Raw genomic sequence first — 12,542 nt, 5'->3', positions numbered from 1 at the left:
CCCATCAATTGGAGATTGGCTGAATAAATTGTGGTATGTGAATGGTATGGAATATTATTGTTCTGTAAGAAATGACCAGCAGGATGATTTCAGAAAGGCCTGGAGACTTACATGAACTGATGCCGAGTGAAATGAGCAGGAGCAGGAGATCATTATATACTTCAACAACAATACTATATAATGTTCAATTCTGATGGACATGGCCCTCTTCAACAATGAGATGAACCGAATCAGTTCCAATAGAACAATAACGAACTGAACCAGCTACACCCAGTGAAAGAACTCTGGGAAATGAGTGTGAACCACTACATAGCATTCCCAATCCCTCTATTTTTGTCCACCTGCATTTTTTTTTTAATTTCCTTCACAGGTTAATTGTACATTATTTCAAAATCCGATTCTTCTTGTGCAACAAAATAACTGTATGGAAATGTATGCATATATTGTATTTAACATATACTTTAACATATTTAACGTGTATTGGTCTACCTGCCATCTGGGGGAGGGGGTGGGGGGAAGGAGGGGAAAAATTGGACCAAAAGGTTTTGCAACTGTCAATACTGAAAAATTACTCATGAATATATCTTGTAAATAAAAAACTATTAAAAAAAAAAAACCCCCAACAATGAATTGATTCAGACCAGTTTCAATTATTCAGTAATGAAGGGAGCCATCTACACCCAGGGAAAGGACTGTGGGAACTTAGTGTGAACCACAACATAGCATTTTTACTTTTTCTGATGTTTGTTTGCATTTTTGTTTTCCTTCTCAGATTTTTTTTCTTTTTAGATCCGATTTTTCTTGTACAGGAAGATAATTTATGGATATATATACATATATTGGATTTAACACATTTTAACAGGTATTGGAATACCTGCAATGGGGGCGGGGGGGGCGAAGGGTGGAAGAAGGAGGGGAAAATTTGGCACAAAAGCTTTTGCAATGGTTAGTGTTGAAAAATTACCCGGGCATATGTTTTGTAAATAAAAAGGTTAAAAAAAAAAAAAAAAAGATAAAGTTCAAACTCTTTGGTCTGGCACTCAAGAATCTCTATAACCTAGCCTAACCCAACCTAACCTTCTTACCTATCTATCCCAACTATTAACTTAGAAGAGCCCACAATAACTAATATTTTATATATCACTACTTGTCAGGCACTGGGTAAATATTTCACAATTATCTCTATTGATCCTTACAACTCTGCTAGACAGGAATTATCATTATCTCAGTGTTATAGCTAATCACTGTCTGATGCCACATTTGAATTCAAATCTTCCTGATTTCAGATAAGTAATCCCTGCACTGTATAACCTTGCTGCCCCAAAAGAGAGAAAAAATAGCAAAATTAAATCAGGGTTACAGAAAATCATTTGGTCAAAATGCATTATGGCATAGTATATATAACAAAGAGCTATGTATAAGTAAAAAAAAAAAAAAAAAAGTTTTTAAGTGTCAATAATGGTTTGTTTCAAGGAGTTCTGAACCTCTTTTTTTTTTTAAATGTGTTGATCTTTCAAAATGTATGCTCTTCTTTTTAATCTAATGTCTTAAATGTTTTTAAATCTAATTTTAAATTTATTTTGTGCTCTTAAAATATAATTCTAAGAAGGAATTTATAGGTTTTATCAGACTGTCAAAGAAGTCAGTGACACAAAAAAGTTAATAATCTCTAGTCTAAATGAGGAAGCACAATTATTATTACTGTTGCTGTAATAGCTAAATTTCCATCCTTAAAAAGCAACCTTGGATATAGTCCCTTACATTTGTTGTGATGAAATTTTAGTGAGATCACTTTTGACAACTCCTTTCAAGGATGCTCAGAAAAAAGGAGAATAGCACAATGCTTTCAGAGGATGGAGCTTAGTTGTGCTAACTTGCAACTCTGGTTGCAAGTGTCAAGCAAAACATAAAATCATGGAACGTTTGGAGACATTATTTAGACTGATCTTCCATACCAAAAACAAAAAACAAACAAACAAAAAAAAAAAACACACCAATCTTCGAAAACTTCTCTCTAACAAGTAGACATCTGACCTAAATTAGAGACAAGGAGCTCATCAGTTCCACAGTTCAAGTATGTCTTCTTATAACTTTCACATTTTGGTTTTTGTTCTGCCAATTAGAACTATAAGAATAATTTCTCAAGGTGCTCTAAATCACTATTAATCAGAGAAATGCAAATTAAGACAACTCTGAGATACCACTACACACCTCCCAGATTGGCTAAGATGACAGGAAAAGATAAGGACGTATGTTGGAGGGGATGAGGGAAAACTGGGACACTGACACATTGTTGGTGGAACTATGAACGGATCCAACCCTTCTGGAGAGCAATTTGAAACTATGCTCAAAAAGCTATCAAACTGTGCATACCCTTTGAACTAGCAGTGATTCTACTGGGCTTATATCCCAAAGAGATTTTAAAAGAGGGAAAGGGACCTACATGTGCAAAAATATCCTTGCCCCTTTGTAGTGGCAAGAAACTGGAAACTGAATAGATGCTCATAGATTGAAGAATGACTGAATAAATTGTGGTATATGAATGTTATGGAATATGAATGTTATGGAATATTATTGTTCTGTAAAAAAGGAAAAATAAGATGACTTCAGAGAGGCCTGGAGAGACTTACATGAACTGATGCTAAGTGAAATGAGCAGAACCAGGAGATCATTATACATGTCAACAACAAGATTAAACGATGATCAATTCTGATGGCTGTGGTTCCCTTCAACAGTGAGATGATTCAAACCAGTTCTAATTGTTTAGTGATGAAGAGAGCCATCTACACCCAGAAAGTGGACTGTGGGAAATGAGTGTGATTCACAACATAGTATCATAGTATTTTCACTTTTTAGTTGTTGTTTGCTTGAATATTATTTTGCTTTTCTCTCTCTTTTTTTCTTTTCTTGTGTGGCATGATAATTGTATAAATATGTATGCATAAATGTAATGTCCGAACTAGCTTTCTGGAGGATCTCTAGACAGGCAGGAGAGCTACCATAAGGCTGGTCAAAGAGTCTGGAGTCTGAAGCTTTCTCTGTGTCTGTATTCGAGACTGTCCCAATCCTCTCAGCCCTTAAATACCTCAGTACGATTACAGCAACTGAGCGTGTGCCCATTTCTAGAACCCTTACATCACTATATCAAACTAAGTATATGCCAACTAGAGTGATTACATCATTATATCACATTAAGTATATGTTTAACTAGAGAACCATTATCTCATCAATCAAACTGAGTAGGTGCTTAACTATAAGCACCCTGCTGTCCTTTATTCAAGTATACCTTTCCAGAGTTCCAGTCCTCTACATATATCAGTGGTCCTCAAACTTTTGTTCTCAATATCTTTATTCTATTAAAAATGATTGAGGATCTGCCCAAAGAGTTTTTGTTTATGTGGTTTATAGTTATAGATATTGATCACATAAAAAATAAAAAATAATTATGAATTTGTAGACTTGGGATTATTTTGAACAGACAGGATGGCTTTGGAAGCAGTGAGCACATAGTGAACAAGGAAAAAGGAACTTTTGTGTTCCAAAAGTGAAAAAGGATTTCAGAGATTCTCAGGATGCTCTGGACCAGACATTGAGAACCACTGACTTATATAATGGATTTAACGTATATTTCTACCATGTTTAACATATATTAGATTACTTGCCATCTAAGGGAGGGCATGGGGGAAGGGGGAGAAAATTGGAACATAAAGTTTTGCAAAGGCTAATGTTGAAGAATTGTCCACACATTTTGAAAAACAAAAAGCTTTAATAAAGAATAATTTTTCTTCTACATGTCAGGCTTTCACACAATCACAAAATCTGAGAATCAAAAGAGATTTCAATAACTACCTAGCCCACCTTATATAAGAAAATCATCCTAGTTATAACATAGTTATCAAATGTGAATACTTCCAAGGAGGGGGAAACCAATGGCCTACTTCTTCAGAAAGCCCATTTCACTTTGAGCCAGTTGTAATTTTAAAATTATCTTCTTTGCAATTTCCTTCCATTGTTCCTGGTTCCACCCTCCCAGGCCAAACAACAAATCCAACCCTTCGTCCACACGTTAGGCATGTCTTCCCTGAGTCTTCTCTTCTTGAAACTATACTGTTTCTTCAAATGCTTTTTATATAACTCTGACTCAAGGCCTTTGATTATCTTGGTTGTGTGGATGAGTTGCAATCTATATGGTTAGAGGGAGTATATATCAATGATCATGAATCTAATTAAGTACTGAAATAGGCTTCTATTAAATAGCTTCCAGTGCAGACTAAAACTAAAATGACTTTCTTGTCAACTATACCATTACAGTATAGTTACAGTTATAATTTTAATATAAATTGCTGTTAAGTTAGATCTTCCCAATTCTTTATTTAGTAAAATGACTTTGGAGAATATAATATAATCTTATGGACCAGAGCTCTACTTGAAACTTGGGGTTCTTGAAACAAAGGATTCTTACAAGATACTAAGTCAGTGGAATTGATAGAGAGAATAGTTATCCAATTTAAAATGGTTCCGTATGATTGATTTAATGCTACAAGAAGATGTTATGGGCTAGAACTTGAAACAAGGTACTAAGTGGAATTGAGGAGACAGTGGTTAAATCTAGTTTAGCACTGATTTAATCCTACAACAAATAATGGTTTCCTAGAGATATAATGATTGGTGTATACTTAATATGGGGCATATAAGCTAGAAGCTCTCAGGGCCAGGAAGAGACAAGCACACTAAAAGCTCTCAGAGGCTGAGACAGATTCATTCCATCACCCACCTTTGTGGTGGCTGCAGACTGAAGCCACAAACCTTAAGATTTGGGGAATATTCAGAGGCAAGAAAAGGTAAGCGGGAGCTCAAGCTCTCCGAACCAAGGAGAGAGATAGGCCTCCAGAAAAACTAGTGGAGCCCCAAGTGAAGGAGACAAGATTTTGAAGGAAACAATAAAGGATTTGGACTTTAACCCCAGGCTACTCGTGTGGTGATTACTGTACTGAAACAAAGACTGCTCCTAGAGACCCCAAGAAAACCTCAACAGAGAACATTACAGTAAAGGTCTGAAAGGAGGATATTCCAGAAATAGGCAGAGGGCATGGAGAATGAGGAAAGATCTGAATCCAAATCTTCTAGGTTCCAAAGCTTTATCTCTCCAGCTATATCATGTTGCCTCTTATCAGATTGGAAGCTCACAAAAGCATACTGAAATAAATTATCTCTAAAAACAAAAATTAGCACCAATAGCCTTTTCATTGCTTGTCCTCTCCTCACTTTAGTTTAAGAAGGTTTTAGTAGGGAAGTCCTGGTTCTACTCTGGCAAGTAATGACAATAGAAACTAAGGATTCTATGTGGTAGACAAAAGGAAGAAGCACAAAAAAATAGCTTTTGTGGCTTGAGACAGCTTTTGGCCAGTGCCAGGAAACAGACTATTTTGAACAGGAACAGCAAGTGGGTCAATTTATGTTTTTACCCTTCACCTTTGTGAATACTGTGTTTTGGCTAATCAACAGAACAGGTATTTCACTCAAGAACAAGAAAGCCAACATTTTCTCAATCATTTCTCTTTCAGGAAGTGATTGGTGTTTTCTTTCTAGTTTTATTTTGCTCTGTGGTGGCTTTTTTTTTTTTAAGTAAATTTTATTTTGTCTTCAGATGTGCATTTCTCCCTCCATTTCATTCTACTCTTCAAATTGAGTAAAGGAAAAGAAAAAAAGAATAAAAACACAACCCTGCTACAACCATATCCTATTGATGAAAATAAATTCCTGAATTGCCCATAATTTTTTTTTTCGAAAGTCTCGATTTTTACTGACTCCATCTATCAGGTAGGTAGCATGTTTCATGTCAAATCTTCTGGAATTGTGGTTGGCCATTGTGTGGATCAGAATTCTTTATCTTTCAAAGTTGTTTTTATAATATTGCTGTTATTCCATAAATTGTTCTCCTAGTTCTGCTCACTTCACTTTTTGTCAGATCATCTAAGTCTGTGTTTCTCTGAGCTATCTCCTTCATCATTTCCCACACCATGATGGTATAATAGAATACTATTACATATTCTATTACATTTATATACAATAACTTGTTTAACTATTCTCTGATGAGAATCCTCTCACCTTCCAAGTCTTTGCCACCACAGAAAGAGCTGCAAAAATTTTTTGCACATCTTTTTCCTCTTTAATCAATATTGCTGGATTGTGCACCAATAAATACATTTCCAACCAGAGATCTAAATTGCTTTTCAGAAATAAACTGAAAAGTAATACAAAACTTGGAATAGATCACTAAAGTTTCATTCATGATTTCTTAAACATGGTGTCCAGAATATTTTTTAAATGTGTTTTTCAGAGAGCCCAATGATTCTTAAGCATCTCTGCTTGATTTATTTTCCATTTTTTTTAGATCCAGTTGTTTTAAACAGTAGAACTTTTCTTTTTCCTTAAATTTTCTTGCAGTCTCATGAAGTCACTGATTTGTGTTTATTCTATATTTTAAAGAGTTCTTTACCATTTTCTTTTCTAGGCCATTTACCCTTTTTCTAATTCTTCCAAAAATTTTATTTTTTATCTTTTGATTAATTTCTTGTAGATATTTAGTTGGGGGGGGAGGGGAAATCACTTTTTTTTTTTCCTTTTGCATCTTTGCTTCCAGTTGTTACTCAGTTATTCTTCTCTTCTAGGATAGATTATTGGGTATTTCTGGATCTATTATAAACCTTTGTATGTTTTTATATTTACTCATCTCTCCAGCCTCAGTTTGTGAACTGGAGTTTTATGCCTAGGCCAGGCCCTACTTTTTGCTATGCTCTTGGGTGATATGTTCAGTCTTGCTTAATCTTGATCTGGGTTTCTAAACCAACTTCCACTTTATAGGATTAGCATCAGTCAAAACCCCTTTGAAATTTGGGTTAATGGATCTGCAACACCCTCTTTGGCATCTTTTGCAAAGTACTAGTGACTTCAGAATTCCTGGGGCCAGGATATCCTCTCCTGAGTGATGCCACATACCTGAAGTTTTTGTTGAGGTTCCAGTAGCTTCAAAGGTCCATTCTGCTGTTTCTGAATACATCCAGGTGTCAGGTTACAAGCCAGATTCTGATTTCCTATAAGGCTATTAGCTTGAAAACCGATTTGGTTTGAGCTCCCCCCTCCCCCTTTTCTATGGCTTTTAGTCTTCTGACATTTTTGTATAGCTCTGTGATGAAAGTCAGTTACTAGATTTTTCTCATTGGATTTTTTTTATCATTAATTGCTCTGCTGAAATTTTTACGGTTTCCCCCTGAAGAAGGAAGGAAATGAGCATTTATTAAGTGCCAACTGTAAGAAGAAAGCAAATATATATAATTATTAAGCATCTACTATGTGGTAGGTACTTTGATAAGCACTTTGCAAATATAATCTCAAGCTGTCAACTTCCACTGAGACAATGATACTGGATGGAATCCACTTTCCAATTAATACAGTATAACCTATTGATTGATATACAAATGTTAGTATCACTGGGACCTTTTGTGGCCTTCTGCAAGTCATTTCTCCTTTCTAGGCTTAGATACTCTTATCTGAAAAAAATGAGTTTATACTAGATGATCTCCAAGTAGCTCTAAGTCTTTAGAGTACAAAATGCATACTTTAATTCAATTAGAGATGAAAGAATTCAGTTCAGTTACACTAATATTATCTGACTACTTTAATTTCCTAATATTTAAAGGCTATACCAAAAGGAAAATAAACCTCATTTCCTCTTCCCACAAGTATCAGAAAAACTCACAGCACATTAAAAAAGAAATTAAAATTTTTCAACATTGCTTCCATAAGCTTATTTTCTGAAATGTTTCTGATGGACAGTAACTTTGATTACAAGTAAGAGAATCTCTTTTGGGGGGCACTATAATTCTTTGAAAATTAAAATGTATACATATGTGTGTGTGTGTGCATGTATATATATATATATATCCCAAACTAAAACTATAATTGAATTTTGGCCAAGTCACATCATTTTACTGCCATTATCTGAGAGCACAAGGTATTCATGGAGTGATCTCAGGGCTTACAGTATAGTAAGGGTTTCCCATCTAAGTACACCAAGAGAATCTATTATATGTTACTTTTTAAGGCAGAGTACCCATCTACTTTTTTTCTCTTTTTCCTCAACAGATTCAAGAGGCATTCAGAACCAACTGAGAAAACCTTCCACTCTTTTCCTACTCTTAACATTTTGCATACTGCTGCCATATACTTTGATCTAGTCAAGCACTACTTTGTTAAAAATTTTTCAGTGGCTACCTATCTATTGCCTATTTATTAAAATTAAAACTCTTCTGCCTGTTAAGGATCTGTCTTAAAAACAATAAATATTTATATAAACGTTTACAAAGTGCTTTACATATATTATCTTAATTAATCTGCAGAACTACCCCAGGAGGTAAAAATATCATCATTCTCATTTTACATATGAAGGCTCAGAGTTAAAATGACTTAAATGTCAAAGGTCATATTGCTAGTGAGCATCTGAGAGATAAATCCGGTACTACATTCAATAAACCATCTAGATACAGGATCTCACATTATTGCCCAGTAGTCAAATTGGACAAGTCTCTGCCAGCTAAAAACATCTAGTTAAGGCTCCTTAGTTTAATGCCTTTCCTGGGAAAAGCTTTTCTTTCCAGCTTAACCTATTGGATTTTTTTCCCTTTCTAAAAGTGCAATTCAAATGTCAACATTCCTCCAAGATGCCTCTTCTGTTCCCCCGACTCAGACCATACAGAGCAATTTGTTTTGCAATTCTCTAATGCACTCATCAAGAGAGACATTTTTAGTGGCTAGAAGGCTACAGAGTCTAGCACTAATACAAAGTCTTGTTAGGATGCCTTAACTGCTTGATCATAAGCAATATCCTTAACTTTAGTATCCCAGGGAAGTCTCCAAGATTAGAAACTGCAATGAGTTATTGAAATGTATTAATTGATCATACCCTAGATACAACCGTCTCTTCCCCCTTCACTCCCAAAAAAAAAAAAAAAAAACCTATTCATTTTGAAAGAATGTGCATTACATTTTTCTGATTTTATGTCTTCTACTTCTTTAGATCCTAATAGATCTTCTGGGTCTTTTATGTTGGAATCTGGGAATATATATATATTTTTAAATCAACTTTATTCCAATACCATTAGTTTTCTTTCATAATCCTATGTATTTTATTTTATTTGTTTAAAAACATTACATTACTCTGAGAAAGGATCTAGAGGCAAAAAGGAATAGATAATGGGAAAAAAAAAAAAAGAATAAGAACCTCTGCCCTACAAAGACTGCTAAACATATTAAGCTTGGAATTTCCCCTAGCACTCAAGCATAGGGCTCAAGACACAGAAAAGTATTTAATAATAAATGAAGAATGAACTAGATGATTTCTGCATAAGTCTTCTACTAATCACTTAATTCTTCTCTCCAGACTGAAAATAACACATATACCAAAGTTAGAGGATAGGCCTTAAACAGTAAAGTAGTAAATTGTAGAAAAGAATCTCAGCAGATGAACAGCTTTCAAACTTAAGAACTTTTAAGTTACACCAAAAAAGAAATTTGCTTGCAAAATAGATAATTTTGATTACATTAAATTAAAAAGGTTTTCTACAAACAAAATCAATGCAGACAAGATTAAAAGGGAAGCAGAAAACTGGGGAAATTTTTTTTTACATCCAAGAGTTCTAAAATATATAGAGAATTGATTAAAATTTATAAAACTATAATCCATTCTCTAATTGATAATTGGTCAAAGGATTAAGAATAGAGAATTTTCAGATGAAATTAAAGCCACTTCTAGTCACATGAAAAAAATGCTCTAAATCACTATTGATTAAAAAAATGCAAATTAAGACAATTCCTCTCAGATTGGATAAAATGATAAGAAAAGTTAATGATAAATGTTGGAGGGGATGGGGGAAAACTGGGACACTAATATATTGTTGGTGGAGTTGTGAAATGATTCAACCATTCTGTGGAGCAATTTGGATCTAAGCCCAAAGAGCCATCAAACTGTATCCTTTGATCCAGCAGTATTTCTACTGGATCTGTATCCCAAAAAGATCATAAAAAGGGAAAAGAACCCACATGTGCAAAAATATTTGTAGCAGCCCTTTTTTTCCTGTAGTGGCAAGAAACTGGATACTGAATGGATGTCCATCAGTTGGGGAATTGTTGAACAGGTTACTGTATATGAATATAATAGAATATTACTGCTCTATAACAAATGATGAGCAGGATCATTTCAGAAAGGCCTGAAGAGATTTATATGAATTGATGCTAAATGAAGTGAGTGGAACCAAGAGAATATTGTATATAACAAGATTATGTGATTATCAACTGTGATGGACCTGGTTCTTTTCAACAATGAGATGACTCAGATCAATTCCAACAGACTCCTGATGGAGAGAACTACTGGCATCCAGAAAGAAGATTATGGGGGCTGAATGTGGTTCACAACATAGCATTTTAATTTGTTGTTGTTGTTAGCTTGCTTTTTCTTTCTCATTTTTTCTCCTTTTTGATCTGATCTTTCTTGTGCAGCATGGAATATGGATGTAGAATTATGTTTAGAAGAATTGCTACAGTGGGTTACCTACTGTCTAGGGGACAGGGTAAGGGAAAGGGAGGGAGAAAAATGTGGAACACAAGGTTTTGCAATGGTGAATGTCGAAAACTATCTTTTCATGTATTTTGAAAATAAAAAGCTATTATTAAAGATTTAAAATAAAAGAAATTTGCTAATGCTAATCAGCATCCCTTCCCTCTCGTCAAAAAAGACTTTAGAATTACATATTTATACATATATACACACACATACCAGTTGAAATTATTTGTACGACATGAAAAATAGTACCCAGATCATAATCCATGCTTGTCAGTTTTGACTTCACTCACCAAATTGTTATATTTAAGTAACCAAATATAGACAAAATTTATTTAACAGGTACTATCATTTAAAAAAAGCGATTTGTGACATGGTAAATTATCATAACTGACTAGTCCAAAGACAGAATGAAACCAAGAAAAACCTCAACCACTCAGAACTAAACAGAAATACAGGATAATAAAGAAGAAAGGCCCCTAGAGTCCAGTCAGTTCCAATTACTCTTCAAATTGACTATGTGACCTTGGCATGTCACAACTTTATATGACTGGTTCCTCTTTGATAAAATAACAGCATTTACTGATGAGTCCCTTCCAGGTTTAAAACCCTTGAGCCATGAATTTCCAATGTGAATATTACTATAAAATAATAAGGGGATGCACTGGTCTTTTCATTTCGTTTGAAGTCCCTTTTAATCAGCTTATGGAAGGAACCTCACCTCCATTATTAGTCCTGTCAAATAGCTAATAAAATGAACCAAAAATAGTTTACTTTTGCACAAAAGTACTTTCTTTAGAAAGAGATTTTTTAAAAACCTTCTAATATTACCTTACTACACTATAGCAAGAGAACAAGGCCTTAAAGAAACTGAGAGACAGGAGCAAAGAACCTGAAGTCTCCAAAAGAAAACAGACGAGGATTGCGGAGAAGAGTCCTGCAAACTAATAGGAGGGTGGATCCTACAAACCTCGGCTTAAAGGAAAGGAAAAGAATGGGATAAGCAACCTGCAGCCCAAGAGTTACTAGGTTCTTCTCTGCTTTGCCTTAGACCCTGCGAGCTAGAGCGTGAGGGACATCTCTAAAGAAGAACTAACTGTACCCTATGTCCCCGAAATCAAGTGTCCCGTGGAGTGATCGTAAGGCTCCCCTCACGGCCCCGCAGGACGGACAGACGGACGGAAGAACACATACACACACGCGCGCACATATACACACACGCCGGCAACTGGTGGGGGGGAGGGGACAGGGAAGCAAGGGCCTTCTCCCCCGAGCGCGAGGAGGGTGCCCCCTCAGCTGCCGCTGTCATTACTGGTCCCGCCGTCTGACCCTGCACGGATCCGCCCCCGGATCCAGGTGTGCTACTTCCCTAGCGCGGGCCCTGCGACAGAGCCTGGAGCGGCGGAGACGGAGAGCAGAAGTGGGGTTCTTACCTTTAACAGATTAGACGTCGCCATGTTACCTCAACTTAACCTCTCGCGGGACTGCGCGAGATTTCAGAGCGCTCGCCGGCTCAGCTTGCGGCCTCTCCCGCCAGACTTCCCGGCCGGGCCCAGGCCCGAGGGCCCAGCGCTGTCCGATGGGGGAAGGGAGGGTGCAGTGGGCTCGGGGCGTTCTCAGTTCAGGCCCCGGGAACTGCCTCGCCCGCCCTTCTCTCCTTTACATGCTCTCGGGGAACTCCCCTCCCAGGGAAGCGCTCAGGCGAAGCCCCGAAGACTACGTCTGCACAGCTAAGCTAGAAGAGCCGGGGAGGGGGAGGAGGCGACGAGTGCAGAGACGGCACGAGCCTCCTCTCTTCCTTCGGCTCAGTTTGTCATGGTCGCGCCTGCAGCCAATCTCTGGAATACAGGGAGCCCCGCGGCCGAGGTTCTAAGACTGGGGCCGAGTCACGTGGCCCGGGAGCTGGGGAGGGCCCGGGCTTCGGAGA

At 36.7% G+C, this 12,542-nt stretch overlaps 1 protein-coding gene across 2 annotated transcripts in view; it reads right to left on the bottom strand.

Moving 5' to 3' along the window:
* The window catches only part of CUL5 (cullin 5), an 89,041-nt gene extending 76,499 nt beyond the window's left edge, over window positions 1-12,542 (bottom strand). The window contains exon 1 of one of the 2 annotated variants that reach the window (XM_012545050.3): window positions 12,049-12,542. In XM_012545050.3, coding sequence (XP_012400504.1) covers window positions 12,049-12,072 — 24 coding nt within the window. In that variant the 5' untranslated portion in view covers window positions 12,073-12,542. The remainder of the gene's footprint in view (window positions 1-12,048) is intronic. The other variant, XM_023499475.2, reaches the window with a different exon arrangement.

The sequence above is a fragment of the Sarcophilus harrisii genome, chromosome 3, assembly GCF_902635505.1.
Source record: "Sarcophilus harrisii chromosome 3, mSarHar1.11, whole genome shotgun sequence".
NCBI lineage: Eukaryota > Metazoa > Chordata > Mammalia > Dasyuromorphia > Dasyuridae > Sarcophilus > Sarcophilus harrisii.
The sequence above is the reverse complement of the archived record's forward strand: the minus strand, read 5'-3'. Positions and strand labels throughout refer to the sequence as shown.